General features: G+C 35.5%; 1 protein-coding gene across 2 annotated transcripts in view; it reads right to left on the bottom strand.

The window, feature by feature from the left end:
* Nucleotides 1–6,281: 6,281 nt before the first annotated feature.
* Nucleotides 6,282–24,075, bottom strand: part of cd2ap (CD2-associated protein) — a 61,846-nt gene continuing 44,052 nt past the window's right edge. For both annotated transcript variants that reach the window (XM_073856238.1, XM_055186144.2), the window contains 9 exons: nucleotides 23,369–23,405; nucleotides 20,201–20,263; nucleotides 17,043–17,184; nucleotides 16,307–16,413; nucleotides 15,761–15,873; nucleotides 13,160–13,246; nucleotides 10,597–10,772; nucleotides 10,176–10,239; nucleotides 6,282–8,082 (listed from right to left, as the gene is read on the bottom strand). In XM_073856238.1, coding sequence (XP_073712339.1) covers nucleotides 8,041–8,082; nucleotides 10,176–10,239; nucleotides 10,597–10,772; nucleotides 13,160–13,246; nucleotides 15,761–15,873; nucleotides 16,307–16,413; nucleotides 17,043–17,184; nucleotides 20,201–20,263; nucleotides 23,369–23,405 — 831 coding nt within the window. In that variant the 3' untranslated portion in view covers nucleotides 6,282–8,040. The remainder of the gene's footprint in view (nucleotides 8,083–10,175; nucleotides 10,240–10,596; nucleotides 10,773–13,159; nucleotides 13,247–15,760; nucleotides 15,874–16,306; nucleotides 16,414–17,042; nucleotides 17,185–20,200; nucleotides 20,264–23,368; nucleotides 23,406–24,075) is intronic.

The following is a 24,075-nucleotide window of genomic DNA, read 5'->3' as shown; positions in this document are numbered from 1 at the left end:
AACATTGAAAGGTGAATATGAGACACAAAGTACAGAATGACAAATTTTATTTTCCAACTGATTTATTAAATACAATTTACCAACTCAACAGAACAACTGTCTATCTGATATTGAAACAATTGTCTGACAAGTGTTAAGTGATGAGCCGTGTCCTGATGCATTTATTGATCACACATGAAAAGCAGAGAATGTATAGCATCAGGTTGATCCATTGCTTCACGAGTCTTGCATTTGGTGACCACACGCATAAATCAGGACGACAGGTTGTTGTTCTTTGGCCTCATAATTATCTCATACATTTCCTCACAGCAAAAAGAGCAATTTTCTCTCTCTCTCTCTCTCTCTCTCTCTCTTTCTCTCTCTCTCTCTCTCTCTCAACCTGACATTAATTATTTTCTACTAGCCAGCATTTATCACACTACCAAAAGTAATAAAGAAAACTGACCCTATCAAATCAACTCCGTACAGTTCAGCTTAAATCTGCTAAATTGCTTTGCTTATATTGCAACACTGGACACTTCTTTTCAATGTCAGAATAGCAGGGCGAGCTGTCTATCTGACTAACCCTTAACATCTCTATAGCAACCAAAACTATGGATCAAAAATCTGCACTTGCTATTTAATGACCTTGTCCATCTTGAATGAGGTGGTAAGTACGGTTAGTCATGCTATAAGTAACTTTGCTACTATATTCTAAAATAATATGCAGCCCTTTGTGATGATCACAAACCTTGTAGCTTGTAGCTTACTTTCAGTCGTATTCAGTTGTTTTCATGAACTGCCGCCGAGTGTATAAATGCTCAAAGTCATTGGAAAATCCAATTGGTTAGGAGGTAACAGCTTGATACCATAACACAGTGGGGTGGAGTTATGGTTCAGTAGATAGATGTTAAGACGAAAGGATATAGCTAAGGGCACACATAGATAAATGGCATGTAAAATGAACACATGGCAAAATTACGTTTATGCTTAAAGTTAAATTAGCTTAAAATCAATTACTGTAACTTTTAATTTGTTGAAATGTGTTCAAGTGTAAGCCTACATATGAGTCAATGCACTTTTGTGTGATTTCACAATGACTTACTGGCCTGTATATTGTAAACAATTTTCATATGCCGAAAATTTCACGCATGATGAAATTCATACTGCATGCCATGGCATAAAAAAGAGTTGCACATTACCATACCGAACTCTATTGATAGTCACGAGTTTGCCTTAAGAAAGACTTCTTAGAAGTACACAAAGCAACTCTATAAAAATTCCTAAACATGAGATCATTAGCTGTCAGCTGACCTGAAAATGAAGCAGTCCTTTAACTAAAGGATTACACTGATGATGATAATGTACCATTCACTTTTTTTACAAAGCCTGGAAGGATGCAATGAATGAATGGGTGTAGCAAATAAAGATCACAAGGTAAAAAAAAAATGTTGCATTAGCAAAACAAAGATCATAAGGATATCATTTAAAAATATAATTTTAATATAAATTCATTTCAATTTGCTAATGAGCTGTGCAATACTCAATTCTAAGAAAATGTATCATATGTTATATGAGCATGCTTTACATTTAAAAGATGCTTAATAAAATCAAAAACGATTTTGCATTTATGTTCCAAGTTTATGCTTTACGAGTTTCTATTACATAACTTATTACAAAAATCGAAATATGAATTACAGATATGTTAATCACGCAAAAGTGATTAAATTGATAATCATCTACTTGTTGTTGCTTTAATGAAATTTAAATGATTAACATGATTTGTGTTGTTTGAATTATACCGTTGAAAAAACATTAAAACTAATTTGTCAGCTGAATCATATTTTCCTCTGTTGTTTTTCTATCAAGGTAAACAAACTTCAAGTTAATTTCACATCTTTTATTCAACCCGTTTCACAGCAAGCACTTTGTGAACCATATTTGCATGACAATGATGCTTCATTTTTTAAAACAGCATTGTTTTGTTGCAAAATAGCAGGGGTATTACTTTCTACCACAACCATGCAAGCAAAAGGTACCGACATTCAAATTTAAATTCTGTGCATTACTGAGGAGGCATGCAGGTTAGTTCAAGCTATTATTACACAAAATGATCCTCTCACAACATCATAAATGAACAAATAATTCCTCAAGAGTGCATAGCAGTTTTAGGGGGGGAAGAGTTCAAATGTAATTCAATATCTTTATCCACAGATAAACAGGTGATAAACAGCTTTCTCAGTGTCTGCAGCAGTACTGTCGATTTGCTCAGCGTCTGTGTGCATTTGTTTGACAGTCTTCCAATGCTGCTTCTGCAAGTATTGATAGATTAGACCACGGGAGTCTTCTTTATTTGAAAAGGAGACAGAGATGCATTCATCATTTAAATGCACGGTTTTATTTACTAAAATATTTTTTGTCATACTGACAAAGAAATTGAACAAAATGCTAAAAAAACATAGTGATGTTTTTCCTATTTGAATTAAATAATTTTTCTAAGCCCACTAGCAAACAGCTTTCTCGCCTTAAGCATGAGCTTTACAAATCCTGTTGTATTTCCCTGAAGGAAGACATAAATGCTTGTGTCATTTTTCTTCTCAAGTATCTTATTATAAGAATGGTTATTGGGGGAAAACATGTTTTTGCTGTATGTTGGCTCTGACCACTTTGGCGGCAGATGGAAGTGTAATTTGCTGCATGGTTTTCTGTTTGGATTTGGTTTTCCTCCGGCTTTGCTGTTTTAAGGATTTCTAGATGACTTTTACAATTTGTCAGCTGTTCCAGTGCATGATTTAAAACACAATTTACATTAGCACTTCTCAATAAGACAGGGGGACACTTTTGGGATAGTTCAAAAATGAAAATTCTGCTATTTTTTCGCCCTCATGTTGTTCTTAACCTGTATGCAGTGCTGGGCAAGCTACTTGGAAAATGTAGTGAGCTAAGCTACCAGTTACTTCACATTAAATGAAGCTTCACTACACTGAAGCTACCCCCCTGGGAAATGTAGCAAGCTAAGCTACATCAATAGTAGCTTGCTACATCCAAGCTACTTTTAATCAGTTTTATAATGTAATTATTTATTCAGTTTCCATTTAGCATTTTGGTAATTATAGGCTATACAAGCATAATGTAGGCCTAGGTACTTCACATAATGGGGCGGTTTGCTGGACAGGTCTTATCCTACTCCCAGAATAAAATGCATGTTTGAGCTGCCTTAATTTAAGAAACCCCTGGCCCTGACATATCTTAACACAGGGATCTCCAACGTGGTGCCCGCGGGCAGTAGGTAGCCTGCACAGAGTCTGTGAGGTGCCCGCCAAAGCACATTCTATTAATAATTTAAATTGTAATATTTATTACATGTTTTTATATTAGCTTGGCTTGATGACATAACCCAGTCAGAGGTAGCACGAGTCTTCACAGAATGCAAGTGGTAATGTTTTGTATGTATGAATGAAGGAAGGCTGCACAACTCGAACATACGGGACAAACGACATCTTGTGTTGATTCAAAATGACGCGCTTATTCTCAAATTCAGGACAACTTCAGAAATGTTTGGAAAATTGTAGCTTGTGTAGAAGCTACCTCACTACTTGGTCAAAAAAAGAGCTTAGCTACTGAAAAGCTATTTTATTTAGAAAGCAGCTAAGCTACCGCCAAGCTACTGAAAAATGTAGTTTAACTACTAGCTTCGCTACTTGTAGTGAAGCTACTGCCCGGCACTGCCTGTATGAGTTTATTTATTCTGTTGAACACAAAACAAGATATTTTAATAAATGATGATAAGCACACAGTTCACAGTACACACTGACTTCAATAGTATTTGTTTGTCCTACTAGGGAAGACAAAGGGTACCGTCAACTGTGTGGTAACCATCAAAACATCTTCTTTTGGGTTTAACAGAATAAATAAACTCATACAGGTTAAGAACAACATGAGGGTAAGGAAATTATGGCAAAATTAGCATTTTCCTGCTGGAAAAAAAATCTATAAAACCATTACAGAAAATTCTAATGTTTCCATTAAAATACCAATATGAACCACTAGCTTTTACCATTAAAAACACTACACTGTAGTGTGTTTTGGGCCATATTCCATTAGAACCAATACATAGACTCATTAGAAACCAACAAAATCAATACACGGTAGTGTGTTTTGGGCCATATTCCATTAGAACCAATAAAATTCCCAATAAAACCATTAGAATTTTCTGTAATGGTTTTATTGTTTCTTTTCAGCAGGGATCACTTTAAGCTAAAATGCACTCAGTTATGCTGGGTACACACCAAAAGATCGGGCTGATTTTGGGCCGATTTCACCCCTTCCGACAATCCTAGCAATGTCCCGATTATCTTGATGCTTGTACAGATAATTTTATCAGATTTTCCCTTGGTGTTTGAGGTGTGTTAAGAGTGTCTGAACCTGATTAAAAAACGTCATAGCTGCCCCGATCACGAATCGTAAATATTAAACATGTTTATAATATTTACGATCGAGAAATCCTGATGTGTTGGGGGAACCCCCGAGGACAAACGCGCGCACGGTCTTGAGATTATCACGTAAAACAAAGTGAAGTTGTGGACAGCAGAGATACACCATGTTCCTGCTTTGTCCATGATTACACCCAAACGCTTTTCTTTTTTCCTTGAATTGTCTGAGAAAATCATTCCAAACACTATCATTGAAATTTCTTCCTGCAAATCGTCCGCCATGCTTATTCCGAAGTCTCGCTGGATTTTTCAAGATTTCCCATGTTCACAGTCGAGAGTCTGGTTGAAAATCTGTTTGTGTATGGTGTGCTGTTTTTGACAATAATATTATCAGTTATTTAAACGATAAACCATAGCATCCAGAACTTAAGGCTGGCTCACACGGCAGGATAATTAGGCCGATTTTAGCCCCGATTCACCCCTTCCGACAATCTTAAGGATGCTCCGATAATCGTAAAATAAACTGATCAGATATTCTTGCCGTGTGTGGTGTGTTTAGACTGCTCTCGTCTACTCGGAAGGACCTCGGGACTGCTCCGATCTCAAATCGGGGATATCCAACATGTTGGATTCCTGGAAGGTTGAATAGGCTACACTCTAAAAAAAAAAAGGTTCTATATAGCACCAAAACTGTTGCTTTGGATCGTAACGATAGAAGAACCATTTTTAGTGCCATATAGCACCAGTGAAGAACCAGTGAAGCACCAGTGAAGCACCTGTGTAGAACCATATAGTGCTATGTAGAACCATATGTGGTGCTATATGGCCCCTATATGGTTCTACACTGGTGCTTCACTGGTGCTTCACTGGTTCTTCACCGGTGCTATATGGCACTAAATGGTTCTTCTATCGTTACGATTGAAAGCAACAGTTTTGGTGCTATATAGAACCGTTTGTTTTTTTAGAGTGTACATTAAAAGTGCAGTGTGTAAATTTTAGCGGCATCTAGTGGTGAGGTTGCGTATTGCAACCAATGGCTCAGTCCACTGCTCACCCCTCGCTTTTGAAACGCATAGAGAAGCTATATTAGCCACCACCGGACAAATATGTCATTTTCAGATACAACTTAGTAAAAAATTTTTGTCCGTTAAGGGCTTCTGTAGAAACATAGTGGCACAAAATGGCACCTTCCTTGTAAGCGGACCCTCAGTATGTAGATAAAAACGTCTCATTCTAAGGTAATACAAACATAATGGTTCACTATAAAAGGTCTTTATACACCCCTGATAATATATTTTTGTATATTATTTTGCATTTCTGTCAAGAGATCCTTCTAAAAATTACACACTGCACCTTTAACGGAACAAGCCAACTGACTTGTTTGCATACTCGTCATACCACATTATTAAACCCATTGAATTAAATAAATACAGAAGCAGCATATGGCGGACTCTCGCGGCTGAAGGCGGTAATGTTGTCTCTTGCCTCTTAAATGTCAAAATTAATTCATACTGACTTACAAGGCACACCTGACTATAAGACGCAGCACCAGCCAAGTTATGAAAAAAATGCGGCTTATAGACCAAAAAATACGGTAAATCTAGGATTTTTATCCTCATGTTTGAGGTCTATCACATTTTGAAAATCTTATAAGATGTAAAAAATCTTTTGGTGTGTACCCAGCATTATGTAAAGTAGTATTTTATGGCTACATTTTGCAAAACTAAATACACCGGCATATGAACATATCTATTCAATAATCACAATCCTTTTTCTTGACCACTGTTATAAAAATCGCTAATTGCTTATTATGCAAATAAATATTTTGGAAATGTTGTCAATAATCTGTAAATGAAAAAACCCACAATCTCTGTAAATAAACATATTTATTTAGTTTGGAAAAAATCTCAGGTCATGCAATTCAGTAAATCATGTAAACAAGATCATTCGAGAGATGCTGAATGCACAACAGATCTTATAAGAAACAAAGTGGAATGTGTTCTACCCAATTTCAGATAACACACGTTTTTCATGTCTGTCCATGGGTTATGCTTTGAAATAGCTACAAGAGAACTATTGAACAAGAACATATTCATTGTACAGAGAGATGGATATCTGGAAAGAGATGTTTGTTATTGCTTTAGGGATCAATATATCTTCCTACTGCGTCAACAGCAGGCAGCTAGCAATTCCTAGCTCTCTCACTCCCTCTCTCATTCGCTTATTCAGCCCCTCGCTCGCTCACTTAAACCATTCTTGATCAGTAATGTGTTCATGCATGTTTGTTTTTTTAATTTAAGCATTAAGAAGCCTAAAGAATAAGATGGGTACACTTATTACTGCATGTTTAAGACAAAATTCATCATTTACTCACCCTCATGTACATTTATTAAAATATTTTCTCTTGAATTTTCATTTTAGGATAAATTATCCCTTTCATCTCAGTTGAGTATCAGTATGTGCTTATGCACTATTTTGGATTACTGTTAAAAGGCCATGTTTTTAAGCTATTTGAGCTATTCGTTTTTGACAATGTAGCAGAAGAAATACTAGAGATATACCCTACACTGTCCTTCCTCTTTTCCCAAATGTTCCTCATCTGAGAGCCCATTTCATCTGTCCTGGCCACCGATCTATAACCTGAGGTGTATTCAACATCTGAATTTCATCAGAACATACCAGATGTTTTAACCAGCAAAGCAATCATCCAGAAACTTGAACTAGCAGGCTCTGATGCATAAATGTGATATGAAGACTTTGCTAATATGTTTCTTTATGATAAAACAGATAGTGAGATGCGGAATAAAAAAGTGAATATTTCCAATTTGACCATCAATATTAAACCAGAACAAAATGGACTACATGTTATTTCATTGTCTGGTAAATTGATTCAGCTACTGAAAGCACAAGCTTATCATTTTGTGGGTGGGATGAACGTTTTAAACCAAACACGAATAATAATCCCAATACATTTCTTTATAATGCCACATTCAATAGACCATAAAAATATATAGCATGCTGTAAATCTAAGTATACACATATATATTTATACGTATGTGCGCTCTCAGTATTAACACTTGTAAAAATCTTAACAGGCACGATAGTGTTACCCTGGATAGGAATGTTAGAAAACAGCAAATGAAAACAATTCTCCCTTTCGAAACAGCAATGGAAACAAGAGTATAGCATACATTTCATAATCATCTAAAGAGGCTAATACAGACAGAGTATTGCTGAGATCATAATAGTTTTCTTTAAAAACTAACCCACGTCATAAAAAACAAAGAAACAACATAATCCCCCATCGTTTATACAGACTCAGTAGTATTAAATGCATATTTCGCTGCACTTCTCAATAAGTGCGGAGATTGCATATCCAGCACAGTAGTTAAGTAAGGCCTCAAAAGTATAATGTTGGCAAAAAAAAGATAGGAAAACAAACATATACATCTGTTGTAATTACACTTTCTAACCTTTCTTACTTAGAAAAACTCATTTTGTGCAAATAGGTGAATCTTACAATTTGTGAAAGTCAGCGAGTTTAAAAACGACTTTTATCCCTCCGTCTGGTGTCGTTCTACACCCGTGACGCAACAGCGGAGATTCCGGTCCAGATTGGTGCCAGGTTTCACGTTGACTGTACCATCTTCTTCAGTTTTTCTATCTCAATCTGAAAAAGAAACAGTAAGGTAAACACTCTTTTTTTTTCGTGTAATAACTGGGGATGGATAACGATTTATCGCGATTAATCTATATAGCAGAAGTTTTTGTTTACATCATATATGTGTGTGAACTGTGTATAATAATTACAGTATGTATACACTCACCTAAAGTATTATTAGGAACATCATACTAATACTGTGTTTGACCCCCACATTGCCATCAGAACTGCTTTAATCCTACGTGGCATTGATTCAACAAGGTGCTAAAAGCATTCTTTAGAAATGTTGGCCTATATTGATAGGATAGCATCTTGCAGTTGATGGAGATTTGTCGGATGCACATCCAGGGCATGAAGCTCCCGTTCCACCACATCCCAAAGATGCTCTATTGGGTTGAGATCTGGTGACTGTGGGGGCCATTTTAGTACAGTGAACTTATTGTCATGTTCAAGAAACCAATTTGAAATGATTGGAGCTTTGTGATATGGTGCATTATCCTGCTGGAAGTAGCCATCAGAGGATGGGTACATGGTGGTCATAAAGGGATGGACGTGGTCAAAAACAATGCTCAGGTAGGCCGTGGCATTTAAACGATGCCCAATTGGCACCAAGAGGCCTAATGTGTACCAAGAAAACATCCCCCACACCATTACACCACCACCACCAGCCTGCAGAGTGGTAACAAGGCATGATGGATCCATGTTCTCATTCTGTTTACACCAAATTCTGACTCTATTATATGAATGTTTCAACAGAAATCGAGACTCATCAGACCAGGCAACATTTTTCCAGTCTTCAACTGTCCATTTTGGTGAGCTTGTGCAAATTGTAGCCTCTTTTTCCTATTTGTAGTGGAGATGAGTGGTACCCGGTGGGGTCTTCTTCTGTTGTAGCCCATCCGCCTCAAGGTTGTGCGTGTTGTGGCTTCACAAATGCTTTGCTGCATACCTCGGTTGTAACGAGTGCTTATCTCAGTAAAAGTTGCTCTTCTATCAGCTTGAATCAGTCGGCCCATTCTCCTCTGACCTCTAGCATCAACAAGACATTTTCACCCACAGGACTGCCGCATACTGGATGTTTTTCCCTTTTCACACCATTCTTTGTAAACCCTAGAAATGTTTGTGCATGAAACTCCCAGTAACTGAGCAGATTGTGAAATGCTTAGACAGGCGCATCTGGCACCGACATCCATTCCACGCTCAAAATTGCTTAAATCAGCTTTCTTTCCCATTCTAACATTCAGTTTGGAGTTCAGGAGATTGTCTTGACCAGGACCACACCCATAAATGCATTGAAGCAACTGCCATGTGATTGGTTGATTAGATAATTGCATTAATGAGAAATTAAACAGGTGTTCCTAATAATCCTTTAGGTGAGTATGTGTGTATGAACAGTTTCGTTGCAAAATTAGATAAATACGTTTTTTTAATTGTTCAGAAATCTCGTTTTTTGGTTGTGCATTCCAATTAATTTCAATTCAACTGCAGTTGGTTTGTTTTGATTTAAACCTTCATAACTTAAAAAAAAATACAGCTAAGTAGCACCATAAAACAAAATATATAAATAAATTAATACGCACACATGCATGTATAATTTTAGGAAAGAATATATATTTTTATATTAAGTATTTATATTTATATATAATATAAATTAAACATAAATATACAAATGTATATACACATGTAAACTTAAAAAATATATATATATATACACATGCATGTGTGTGCATTTATTTATGCAAACTCAGGTAAAAATAAATACATCTATGTTTTGGAGCACCTCACACTGACCATACTTGCCACTGCGACAAGATATAATAAACCTCTATTAATGTGATAAATGCAGATTTACTGTGGATACAGAATTAGTTTTTCTAGTGCTAGATTTGTGGTCTAAGCAATAAGACCCAGGGCGAATGAGACATCCTGTGGTCTGTGAAAGCCAAAGATGGGTATCTGCCCACATTTCGCAATATGCAGAACTAGAATTTAAACATCTGACCACATCTGATGTTGCACAGAATCAGCATTCAAACATCTAAGGATCCGCATACATCGCACAAATATATATTTCAAAGTCTTTGATGTAAAGATTGACGTACCTGGAGGAATACTCGTTTATGCTTTTCTTCATCGAGTTCTTCTCTGAGTTCTTGCAGCTCTCTCCTGCAAGTCACGAAAAGACGTTACCAATGATTTAAAATATCAATTTTGTGTACATTTTATAGACAGAACTATACTGGCATACTAGCGTAAGAACATTATGAAACAAAAAGAAAATAAAAATGCTGCAAGCAACTCAATTTTAATATTTCACTTGCAATTCTTGATGTGCAATTTTTTTTCAAAATCATAGTTTGTGGGTTATCTGACTAGCTGTGTAGATTGGTGGTTCACCCAACCTCAATCGGACAATGGCACAATGTGGACGTGTGCATTTTTATAAATGAACTAGAAACTAGATTGTCTTACTAATCAGCTGCTGAATAACTATAGTTAACCATTCTGCAGCCATCTACTTACAATTGTTGTGTCCTTAGTAACTCTACAGAGAGCATCAGTTCCTTCATCTGGGCCTTAAGGTCCTCCAGTTCAGAGCCTTTCTTTTCTTCCTCCTTGTCAGCTTTTGGTTTGATCTCAGGTGTAAAAAGAGTAGCTGCTTTAGGTGCAGGAGATGGTAATGGTGATGAGACAGATGTCTGAAATGAAAAACACAGGGTATAATTTAAAGCACAATAGGGGCATGTTAACAGGCTAGTTAATGTATTTAAAATAGGAAATGCAAGATAGCCTTGAATGTCAGTCAAGAATGTTCAAGACACTCCTTAACAAAGACCCTTACACCACATTGAAACAGATGAGTCAGACGTGCGATTCAGGTCAAGGTTTTATTTAACGTGGTCATAACTAGAGTGCTTATGTTTTGCTTAAAGGGGCCACAACCCATTTTTTCCATGTGCTTGTAGAAAATGGTTTACCAAAACTAAGGCCATGTTTACATTAGAGCATTTGCGTTTTAAAACGTCATTTTAAAATGAAAACGATCCTCGTTTATACTGGCATTTTAAAAAGAATCTTCATCCACACTATACACCACCATAAACGCATGAAACATGACCAATCACGTAACTGGGCATGCGCATAAAAGTGTAAAATAACTTATTACTCTAATAATAGCTACCTTTGCACATTTACGCAGCCTAGGGGGTGTGCGATATTGACAAAAATTCATACATGGGTCCTTTGCTGGCAACTATAACAGACACTATTTTTGAACCTATAAAATGTGTTTGGGAAAGTCTTATACTGTTCTATTTCCCCCCTACAACATATTAATATGATTAATAGGTTAATTTTGATTAAAAGGTCTTTATGATTTAAAAAGAAAGCATTCAAGTGAACAGTACTAAACAGTAGCAAACATGAAGCAAAAATAAATTTCAGCAAATGCAAACTTCAATCAAACAAAGTAAGAAGTGAAGTATTGCTTTAGACTACCAGAAATGCTTATTGCATTAATTTTTAAAAGTGTGCGAGGTCCGTGCACGTCCTCCGCTAGCAACACACAAATAGCTAAAAAACGCAAGCGCCTAAACAAGCATTATAATAATGACGTTGAGTTTATTGTTTTTATTAATTTATATTCACAAAACTTATCAACAAAACATCGATTTAAATTAAGAGACAAATTAACTGAAACGAAATTCATTTTAAAGTAGCAAACAAAACTTACATTAAACTGGAAAATAATGTCTGACCCATTACAATTCTCCCTTCATATTGGCCTTTGCAACGCCTATATGGCATTTAAAATTACAGTCTATCTTTCGTAAGCTAACTAAATTTAAACAAAACATAAACACTTATACTGTTCTAGCTCCCCCTACAACATATTAATATGATTAATAGGTTAATTTTAATTTTATAACTAAACAGAAAGGTCTTTATGATTTAAAAAGAAAGCATTCAAGTGAACAGTAAACAGTAGCGAACTTGAAGCAAAAATAAATTTACGCAAATGCAAACTTCAATCAAACATAGTAAGAAGTGAAGTATTGCTTTAGCCTACCAGAAATGCTTATTGGATTAATTTTTAAAAGTGTGCGAGGTCCGTGCACGTCCTCCGCTAGCAACGCACAAATAGCTAAAAGCCAAGCGCCTAAACGAGCATTATATTAATGACGTTGAGTTTATTGTTTTTATTAATTTATATTCACAAAACTTATCAACAAAACATCGATTAAAATTAAGAGACAAATTAACTGAAACGAAATTCATTTTCAAGAAGCAAACAAAACTTACATTAAACTGGAAAATAATGTCTGACATTACAATTCTCCCTTCATATTGGCCTTTGCAACGCCTATATGGCGCTTAAATTACAGTCTATCTTTCGTAAGCTAACTAAATTTAAACAAAACATAAACACATTAAACCCAACAATACTCAAACATTAATATAAAACAGACATTATCTAAAAGGATACATGTTAAAACAATCCGATATAGCGTTTATAATAGCTGGTTGGTAGATGTTTACTATTTTTGGCAAAACCTCCGTTGCAAACCAACATTTACATGAATAAAATAATTTTTACTTTGAAAATGATAGGCTGTCACGTTAACGTCAGCTGTTCGTTTACAAGACTCCGTCTACGTTCATTTACACTCAGAGAAACGTCTGAGTTCTCAAACTAAAACAGGGTCTTCAGCGTTTGCGAACGAATCCGTTTATGAGGGTCGAAAACGGGGATGTAGTGTAGATGAAAGGCGTAAACGTAGCAAAGGAACGCGTATTAAAGGATAAATGCATTAATGTAAACATAGCCTAAGTTACTGGGTCGAACTTTTTCACATTTTCTAGCTTGATAGAAGCACTGGGGACCCTATCATAGCACTTAAACATGGAAAAAGTCAGATTTTCATGCCATGGCCCCTTTAAACCTTTGAAAAAAAATAATTTCTCAGTTTTTTTTTAAGGAATTTCAGTTTTCTTTTAGTTAGGAATTATATTCAATTACAGCAATAATAAATCAAGAGTCCATTTCAGTGTAGAACTATAATTATGGGGTGAAAATGTATTTTACCTTCGGTAATAAGGGTGTTATATCCAATTCATCCAGTTTCTCAGTTTTCTCGGTTTTCTCAGGTTTCTCGGCCGGCTCCTTGGTTGGCTGTAAGATGTTATAAAGGGTAAGTAGAAGTTTTGGAAAGCTTTTCCAATAAAAATATATACGCATTACGCAACAATCTTGCTTTATTTCTTATAAAGGCAATTTCAGTACAGGAAGTACAGTGGAAGTCCTTATATGGGCACTTAAACTGGAATTGTGCATACACACACACCAACCAAGAAATCAACAACCCCAAAGAAGTATGTTGTTGTTTGTGAGGGAAATGGAAGCTTGTTTAGCTTTCCAAACAACCCAGCATTATGGAAACAATAGTTTGTTTATCCGAGGTTAGGGCTGTCACGAATATGAAATTTGGCTAACGGTTAATTGCCTAATAAATTGTGACGATTATGAAGATTAATTGTCTGTTTTATTGCTTTGACATTTAATTCTCATAAATTTTTTTGTTTGTTTATGAAATCATTTTCACACATTGTTTTGATTATTTACATTAAATATTTTGCAAGGTTTACCTGGCAGTAAATATGAATACACATAACACATATTTAAAAGTAATTGTTTAATAAATATATCTTTCAAAAACTGAATTTTTTTCATGAGAAATAAACACAATAAAGTGTCTAAAAAATAACTAAAAATAAAAAGGCAATCAAAATAAACTGACTATACCACAACAGGCCTTAAATAGCCAATCCTACTAAGGTCATATTAGTGCTGGACCACACATCTGTATTGGCTGCAAAAACACCCAATTCCTTACAGATCCTTAATGATAGCATCCTTCACTTCCCTAAATTTGCAATTGCTGTTTTGGAAATGTACGTTTTACCTGGCAGTTCATACTGCTTATCAAAGTTTTGCAGTTTTCCCACTGTATTAAATAGCTTTGCAATATATCTTGTTACATTGTCAATTAAACGAATAGTCAATTTTCTTAAAAGAAAAATCCAGATAATTTACTCACCATCATGTCATCCAAAATGATGTCTTTCTTTGTTCAGTCGAGAAGAAATTATGTTTTTTGAGGAAAACATTGCAGGATTTTTCTCATTTTAATGGACTTTAATAGACACCAAGAATTAACACTTAACTCAACACGTAACCATTTTTTTCAACGCAGTTTCAAAGGACTATAAACAATCCCAAACGAGGCACAAGAGTCCTATCTAGCGAAACGATTGTCATTTTTGACAAGAAAAATAAAAAATATGTTCTTTTAAACCACAAATTTTCGTCTAGGTCCGGTCCAGCGCGACCTAACGTAAATGCGTAGTGACGTAGAGAGGTCACGTGTTACATATATAAAACGCACATTTGCGGACCGTTGTAAACAATAAACTGAAACAAAGACATTAATTTGTTTTATTCAAAATACAACATCATATGAACGGTCCTCTTTCAACACACTTGTAAACACTGGGGGGGAGTTTCGCGTTCGTCTTCTGTGACCTCTTGGCGTCATGACGTATTGCGTGTGGTACCTTGGCGCATCATGACCAGATCTAGACGAGAAGTTGTGCTTTAAAAGTGTACATTTGTTATTTTTCTTGTCAAAAATGACAATCGTTTTGCTAGATAAGACACTTATGCCTCGTTTGGGATTGTTTATAGTCCTTTGAAACTCCGTTGAAAAAAACTGTTACGTGTTGAGTTAAGTGTTAATTGTTGGTGTTTGGTGTCTATTAAAGTCTATTAAAATGAGAAAAATCCTGCAATGTTTTCCTCAAAAAACATAATTTCTTCTCGACTGAACAAAGAAAGACCTCAACATTTTGGATGACATGGTGGTGAGTAAATTATCTGGATTTTTCTTCTAAGAAAATGGACTATTCCTTTAAGGAGCACCATCTGATACCACCTCCTTTATACAGGCACTGCAGCTCCCCCTTGTGTTTTTTAGAGAGATGTGCAATCATTGAGGTGATCTGAAAACACCACAATGAGTTCAAACAATCACAATGAGACCATTATTTAATCATTGTGAAAGCCCTATCTGAGGTAGTTTTGTTAAAATGGGGTGGGCCCAACCCGGTCATGAGTCAGAGGCGGTAAGTAAAACTGCATCAAATGTCTGTGTTTTGTTGTAAGTGAACATGTAGTTAATCATAAGTAAATCATAAGTTATCCATAGATAATGGGATAATGTGTGTTGCTTGCTCGTGACTCGGTCCACCCGGGGTACACCTACAGGAGCTCAGTTCCCCCACCCCCCCAAAAAAAAAAAAAAAACAGTACAACTGATCTTTCTTTTATAAATCTGATAAAACTAAAGACTCTTACGATATATGATGGATATACTACTACTCTATAGGTACTCAAAATTAACATGAGATAAGCAGAAACAGCATGTGTTACGTGAGCTTTAAAACTTTTGAATAGAAAGTTGGGCCCATTAAAATTTGTATCACGTAGGAATAAGTTTATAAAAGCAATAAGGCATTCAATAACATACTGCTCTGTGGATGCAAAGCATCTTTTACCTCCAACTACATTCCCAATGGAGAGTGACCTCTTATACTGTATTACCTGAATAAGGTAAATTATTTTACTCACAGAATTGCCTCTGTGACCCGGCAGTCTCCTCCCAGGCATCTTTGGTCGGTTCGCGGTGGGGTGGGATAACTTCTCAGAGGTAGAGGAGACGTCGTCAAAACTTATGAGATTGACTACGGTGAAAAGATGTGATTTAGATTTACTTACTGTATGAACGTAAAGCAGAAAATACACGATGTTTTATTTGCATTTTTTTAACAAGCTTATTCAAACCGAACAGACCCACAGATTTTTGGAATTTTTACCCGATGTATTGAAGTAACCTGTGCAATATTAAATAATTAATCAGAAATTGTGTGACAAATGGATTGGAGAAGACCCTGGTAAGATTTATAGGACACGTTAGAATATGATGGGAGGTCCTTATGCTCCTTTGAAGCTGTGCCACCTGCTCTCCAGTTCTGGACCATTTATCCTCCACGCAGCAAGAGTAATCCTCCTCGCGGTGATGCTAATCCCTTCACAAATGCTGCTCTGAGCATACAAGAGCCAAAACCAGTACAAACACAAACATTATGGCCTCTGTCAGCTCTGTATGCAACTTACCTACGTCTGAATTCTTCTCACAGCCATCCACAACTGTTGGTTTTGGCTTGCTGGGTGCGGGTTCGACCTCCGACTTTGGTCGAATAAGGGGAACTTCTCCATTTTGTCTGTGGGATTTATCAAAAGAAGGTGGATTTAATTCAATTTCCATTTCACCCAAGATGACCATAACTTTAGCCAACTAATAACTAAATAGCCAACATGTTTAGGTATCACAGACACTCCAGACCAAAACAGTTCTGTTTGTTTTGACCAAAATTTATGGCACAATCCCATTATGTAGTTCTTCTCAACTATGTCCTGAAAACCCCCGGAGCACAGTTTATTTTAGATGTCTGCCTTATCAGACCGAACCAATTCAGGTCTTGCAGTCTTTACTAATGAGATGCAGAGTTTAATCAGGTGTGTTAGATGAACAAGACATCCAAATGTGTGGTGCTCGAGGCTTTAGGACAGGTTTACAGCTACAAAGCATTGTGACAAGCTCATAAAATTAAAATTAAAATATGTCAGAAAGCAGTGAGGAAAATATATTTTTTTAATTACAAGTACATTTCTTGACTCTCAAATTGATAAGTAGAAAATAATTATTTTAAAAATGCCATATATACATCTTTAAAAGGTACCTGGCAACATTCAGAATAAGGATTCGGAACAGAAATAATGCAACGAGTCAATCGTAGCCACCAAAACAATCAATTAACAAGAATGTATAATTTATATAGAAATAACTAACACTTGCTTAGCGACAGGCGTCGGAACAAGAGGTTTGTGGACGGATGTTGGACGCAACAGTCCCTTGTTCGGAGGCACAGGTTTTTTAGGGGGTACGATGGGGGCGGCAGGTTTGGCGGGTTTCTCTGGCAAAGGCTTGGGAGCTAAGAGGAATAAAGAACACAAAATTAGGTTAACAACTATAAATAAATAATAGCAATAGTCAAATATCTATCAAATACAACCATATCCATATGATCACATTCCTGGTGAGCTTAGCTTTAAATCAAATTAAACACACCAGACCTTAGTTAGCTGAAGTGGTCTCGTACACACTGCATTTAAATTTGGTTGTCACGTCACCTTTTAGCGCTTAATCCTGTTTTGTACACACTTACTTCAGTCATTTATGGGACTGACAAGCACGTCTTACAGTACAACCGAATTAGCTCAGTGCAGTTGGTGAGAAACTCTGCATAGTGTGTACATAACCGAACTGACCAACTAGTTGTTGATAAAGTATTTAAAAATGTATATGGACATGACAGGTCTCTCTTCTAAAAAAATAGATGCCTAAAAAGGGAAAAAGTATTTTGTATGTGCCGTGCAGAAAACGAGGCATGAGCATTTGCTGACTAGTGTTGCCAGATCTTGCACGAAAAATACAGAGAACAAGAAAAATCGAATAAAAACTAAATAAATCCAAATGATCAAAATATTGGGACCGGCACCTTCACACTTTAATAACAACAAAAACGGTTAAGTGCCACAATAGTACAAAAATGATGAGGACCTGGCAACACTGCAAGACAGTGCTAAAAGAAGCAGCCTCACAAATGCGTACATCACACAACGCCACAACACTGTGGTTTATTGCAAAACTTAATGGTGTAATAATAATACTTTGGTCAGGTGAATGATAACCACGCCAGACGGCAAAACTTTGCTATGGTTACCTCTGTGTCAATCATCACAGTTTTAGGAGTGAGTCTTGTACAAAAATAGGAAGGATCATTTAGGGGATTCACTATCGTTTTTAAATGTGGTTGTCAGAACCAAACGTTTGCAGGGTGTACATGGCCAGTATAAACCATGTGTAGTAAGTATAAAATGCACAAAAGCATTAAAACAAAAAAGCATTAAAACGTTTTTATACATGTAACTCTTTGTTTGATATCAACAACACAATAATATCTCATTAGCGTCTTTGTTTTTGATGTAAAGTTTTTAAAAACATGACATGAACGTTCTACTGGAAGCTTGTTTATGCAAAGTAGGATGCTTTCAAAGCATCTAGTGAATTAAACTGAAACTTCTCACTAGCATGCACATTGACACATGTCTTAAAGTAGGTCAGGAGACATTTTGTACCACATAGACCTTCTTCTATTCTTCTAAGTCAATGCTTTTTGTCTTTGTAATGTAACATCACAAAGTCTGCCATCAATTTGTGATGCCCGCTGTTAATTAAAAATACATTTATCAGAAATACACACAATCTAAATTTGTTTCAAATAATCTGATATGTTCAGGGTGATTCGCGTGATGATTGATCAAGCATGGCTATCCAGGTCAAGTAGTGTCAACATTATCTGTATTTGGTAATGGGATACTTTAATAATGACATGTGGTACTGTATGAGCTGGCACCAGACATGCCAGCATTTACTGGCAATGACAACTCTTATTGCCTTATCAGATGCCTCAAAAGCTTCAGGTGCATTGTACTGTAAAAGAATTCAACTGTAAAAGTAGAGTAAAAGCCATTAATATGTGTGAGCCTGACCACAAAACCAGTGTTAAGTCGCATGGGTATATTTTTAGCAATAGACAACAATACAGTGCATGGGCCAAAATGATCACTTTTTCATTTTTGACAAAAAATTATATATCCAGTATCATTAGGATATTTTGTAAATGTCCTAAATATATCAAAACTTTATTTTTGTGAGTAGGAGCAGTTGCTAAGGACTAAATTTGACAACTTTAAAAGGCGATTTCCTCAATACATATTTACATACAGTACTGTGAAAAAGTCTTTGGCCACCATGCTACCATTAGATGTGTTGTTTTTGCAATTGTATAGTGATCATATATAATAACTTCCCAGTCTCTATTAGAATACAACCAGAAAATATAAAAAATGTGTATGTAGTATTAAAAACAGTATAAAAGTATAAGCTGAAGTATCAAGTATTTCGGGTAAACTCCCCTTTCACTTGGCAGCAGGATCTCTTAAACGTAAATAAAATAAAATTCTAATTTCTAATTCTAATTGAATGACTTTAGGACTTCAGTTTCCTTAAAAAAAGCTCAAGATGTGTTTCGTGCCAAGAGAGGTCACACTTAATACTGACTGATGCCTGAAGAAGACATTTAGTCTTGGAAATGTTTTGTTTTACTTCCTGTATTTTATTTTTTGTATATTAAAAAAGAGTGAAAAATAAATATGGATGGACATTAAAACTTTGCAGAAACAACAAAGCTGTGATGGTGGCCTAAGGATCTTGCACAGTACTGTATATATAAAAAAAATAATTATATTGGAAATTTCAGGGATCAATATTCATTTTTTCTTGGTAGAGAAGTTTAAATGGGCTTGTAAAATGAACTTGAAGTATTTTGTAATTTATAAGTATTTTATCATTCCTAAACGTGTGTCATATATACAGCAACAAGAAAACAAACAAATCTCTCTCATAATTTTGTATACCGCCCTAAATAATAATTATTTACATGTACAGTACCATTTAAAAGTTTAGGGTCACTCACTCATTCTTCGTTAATAAACTATTAAAAATAATAATAGTAAACTCATGAAAATAATAGAATAACGCATATGAAACGTATTATGTTGTGAAAAAAAATAAAACCATTTTAGCATCTTTAAAGTAGCCACAATTTGCATACACTGGAATTTGTAAAAAATATTTTAGCATGTCATCAATTAGCTTCTTGAACATTTAAGCATCTTTAGAAATAAAAAAATATATTAAGATATTAAGAAACATTTCACTGAAGTGACCGTAAACATTTCAAGTAAAGTGGCTAGTGGTGAATATATGTTTATATAGGTATATGTAGTTTATATAAGCCTTGAAATCATTTTCTAATAGCAATTCCTGCTTCTTCAGTGTCTGTGACCATGTGTTTTTAGGAACTGGTCAGCAAACTCTCTTACCTTTCTCATCAGGCCGTGGCTGTGGTTGCCTCTTGTCCGCAATGGGCGCCTCTGGTTTCAGGACTGAGAAACGAAGCATAATGTCTCAGTTAATAATCTGTTTCTCAGATACTATTATACACTGCTGATGGAGACTCTTTACACGGACAAAAGAACAAAGTGACTTCTACAACACACAGGCAGTGACTTGCATTTCCTGTGTGGGTAGGAAAGACGGGCCAAATCTTTGCAGCTCTCTGCATGTTTTTCAGTCTGGATGATGCAGTGACAACAACATCCGCTTTCTGTGTACGTTTTGCAGACGAAAGCAGTGAGTGAGTGACTGACAAGTGTTTCATCTGCATTGTTAGATTTTACCACAATACCATTGTTTTTCAGCAAAAGTGTGTTTATGAATTCATAGCTGTCAATGAGTTACAAATTAGCCTCCAGCTATTATTGAAAATGACAAAGCGTAATAAAATATTGTAAATAGCTTTATAAAGAAAAGAAACATTTATGAACAATAAATTTGAGTCTTTTTAACGCAGTGAGAAAATGTTGCTAAAAGTTAAAGAAAATTTTTTTGTACATATCTGAATGATTTCCAATGTCTCATGCACTTATAATTGCATACATTTTTTTAAGAGTTAATATGATTTCACCAGAGATACTTATCTGTATCTAAAATAAAACGGATAGGAGGCCTAGATCGAAAGATTGAGGTTTGGACTTGTCATTACATTTACATTACGTTGTAGGCCTTTTTTAGCAGGGACTTTTATAGGGAATTTAAAAAGTGAAGCAAAGCATGAAGAACGGTCATTACACGTTCAAAGATCAATTTAGCCACTAGCCAGACCAATGAACAGACCAAAAGTTAACTTTGGCCCAAGCGCTTGACTGTGGCAACGCACGTGCGTCTAATGAAACCATCTATTAATAATATAGAAAAATATACTTAAAGGGGACAGAGAATGAAAAAACATTTTACCTTGTCTTTGTTGAATAATGTTAGTCTACCCACATTCACAAACATACAAAAAGTGCTAAACATGCTAAACATCTCAGTCTCATAGATATTCCTCTTTTAGAAAAGTCAGCCAGAAAACAGTCCAATCTGAAAAACTGATGCTTATGACATCACAGGCATCTAACTGCCACTCCACTTTAAAATAATTGGCTACATTTTTTGAGTGGCAGCAAAGTCAGCCAATCAGTAATGAGATTGCAAGTTAAGCCAGTAGGGGGAGCCAAATAGGTGCAAAACCACTTGTTTAAAATCCCCCACCCTAATAGAGCTATCTGAGAGAGCTTTTTAGGAAGCTTCTAAAGCATTACAGACCCAAACAAAAAAAACCTTTGTCTACATGTCAAATCACAGAACAAGGATAAATACTGCGTTCAATCATTCTATGTCACCTTTAAATATTATTTGTCAATGATATATTATAATCAGAGAAGTAAAAAGTAATCAAAAATGTTACTCAATTGAAAGTACAAGTACTGAGTGTAAATTTTACTCAATTAAAAAGTAAAAGTATCTGGCCAGAATCATACTTGAGTAAAAGTAAAAAAGTACCACATTAAAATTGTACTAGAGTGTTAAAAAAGTAAAAGGAAGAATGAAAACTAGAGATTCTTGTTTAAACTTGTAATCTCTAAAAAACATGAATTGAATGAACAACATACAAGGTTTTATCCTGCTTTACAACTGTTTGTATTTAATTGTATTTAAAGGTATAGCGGAAGATTTTCTTTTTCCGGGTAGATCATCAAGACTGTTGGTCATCCCAGTTGTCAATCATTCTGGTGATATGTTTACGTAAGGGCATCGTATGTGCTCGTCCCTAGGTTCGCTTATTGCACATGTGCACTTTGAGGTGTATATGTGTGGTGGGCTATGGTTTCAGCCATTTATTGAAGCTCGCGTTCTCACAGCATTTTTTAAAAAAAATGCCTGAGGGTCGCAAGAAAAAAAGAAACGGCTCTGAAGAAAGAAACGAGACCAGAGTGTTTTTGGGGAAATATTTCACATGCTGGCGTGCGCTAAAAGCACAGGTTGGGCTTCCCACTGATGCCTCAGTCGCGGAGTTTCTACTTGACACTAAGAATAAATAACATTTAAGTTAAACTGGCCATCAGCGCAATTCAATTGGTTTGGAAAAAGAAAGAGGGAAAATAGAATGAAGTGATCTCTAAAAAAGAAGTACTTTTTGACTGTAAATAAAATTGTAAGGCGTAAAAAGTACTTTTAAAAGTTAAAGTATTGATTTTAAATTGTACTCAAGTAAAGTAAAAATACCCAAAAAATTACTCAAGTACTTTACACCTCTGATTATAATATATTATTAATTATACTTATAATTACAGTATTTGATTATAGCGTGCATGGTTAATGTGTATGTGCTCTTGCATTTTTCATATACATTTTAGTAAACTTTTGTTTTTGTTGAATCATGATTTGTTCCTAAAAACTAACAATTTCACAAACAAATGTGTGCGTACACTTTTCGTGAATGTGACCCATGAAATATGTCTGGTACCACCTCCGAGCCTCTTAACATACAACACATTTCTTTAAAAAGCACACTGAAGAAGCTGTTCAAATCAATACGGCATTTCGCACCAGTTATACACTCATATACCAATGCATACATTATGTCATGTTGTCTTTAAGTACCACCAAGCAAATCACATCACAGCTGTTATCACATATAACTGCTTATGGGTCATCAAACATAACCTCTGCAATCAGAATATGTCTGATGAATGATGTCTTAAAGAAACAGTTCACCGACATTTTAACAACTTTTCTCATGTCATAACAGATGCATATGACTTCTCTCTTCAGATGAACACAAATAATTTCATGCTTATCATAGTGAAGCCAAAAAGCACATCCATCCATCATTAAAGTAATTCAAATGACTTCAGTGGGTTTAATATATGTCTTCTGAAGTGAAACCGTATGTTTGATTGATTTTTTTTCAGCTTTTTAATTCAGAGCACATTTATTAACCTACTGCAGCAGCTTTTATTAACCTAAAGCTTTTTCATTAACCCAACGCTCTTTAATATATCATTAATCTCACAGAAGCTTGAAATAATGAGAAAATGTTTATCATGTGATCAAATCATCCAAATAGTGTTGAGTAAAAATGCTAGGTTAAGGATGTGATGGCATACCTGGAGTTTTGGATGGTGGTGGTGGCTTCTTTGGCTTCTATGGAGAAACGGACACAAAATAATATGTTAACATGCCAGATTATAAGTGGTACAATCTTTAGTATGCATACCTAAAAACATGCTTGCATAGGACAATGCTATCACTCTATAAGGTCATGGGTTCGATTTTCAGAAAGCACACAACTGCTTGCCTTCCCAGCAGTACAAATAAATAAACAGCTCAGGTAGGGCTTTATGATTCACATGAAATGAGACTCAGACTGTCTCCGACAATCCGTATCTGTGAAAGGATCAGTTTTGAGGAGAAAGCATTTCCTCTCGCTCAATATCAGAAATACCTGAAAACCAAGGGCTTAAGGGGTCATGTTTAATTCACTCATAGCAAACATACAAAACACTCAAATCCTAGATCAGAATCTCTTTATTCAAGAGAAAAAATTACTTCAGTCTATTCAAATATCATCTATTTAGGCAGCATATATCAGTCTACAAGTGGTTGAAACAATGCATGCAGAACTACCAGACGACCGCTGCATAAACATATTAGGGACAACAATATAAATAGATAACACAAGTAATATAAAAAGTTCAGAAATCCATCTTATTTAAATTGCTACAATATCAAATGAATATAAACTACATTTAAACATAGTCAAATAAAGCTTTAAGGGATAGTCCACTTTTTTGAAAATATGCTCATTTTCCTG

Source organism: Misgurnus anguillicaudatus, chromosome 18 (assembly GCF_027580225.2).
Source record: "Misgurnus anguillicaudatus chromosome 18, ASM2758022v2, whole genome shotgun sequence".
Taxonomy (NCBI): Eukaryota; Metazoa; Chordata; class Actinopteri; order Cypriniformes; family Cobitidae; genus Misgurnus; species Misgurnus anguillicaudatus.
This window is presented reverse-complemented; position numbering and strand designations above follow the sequence as displayed.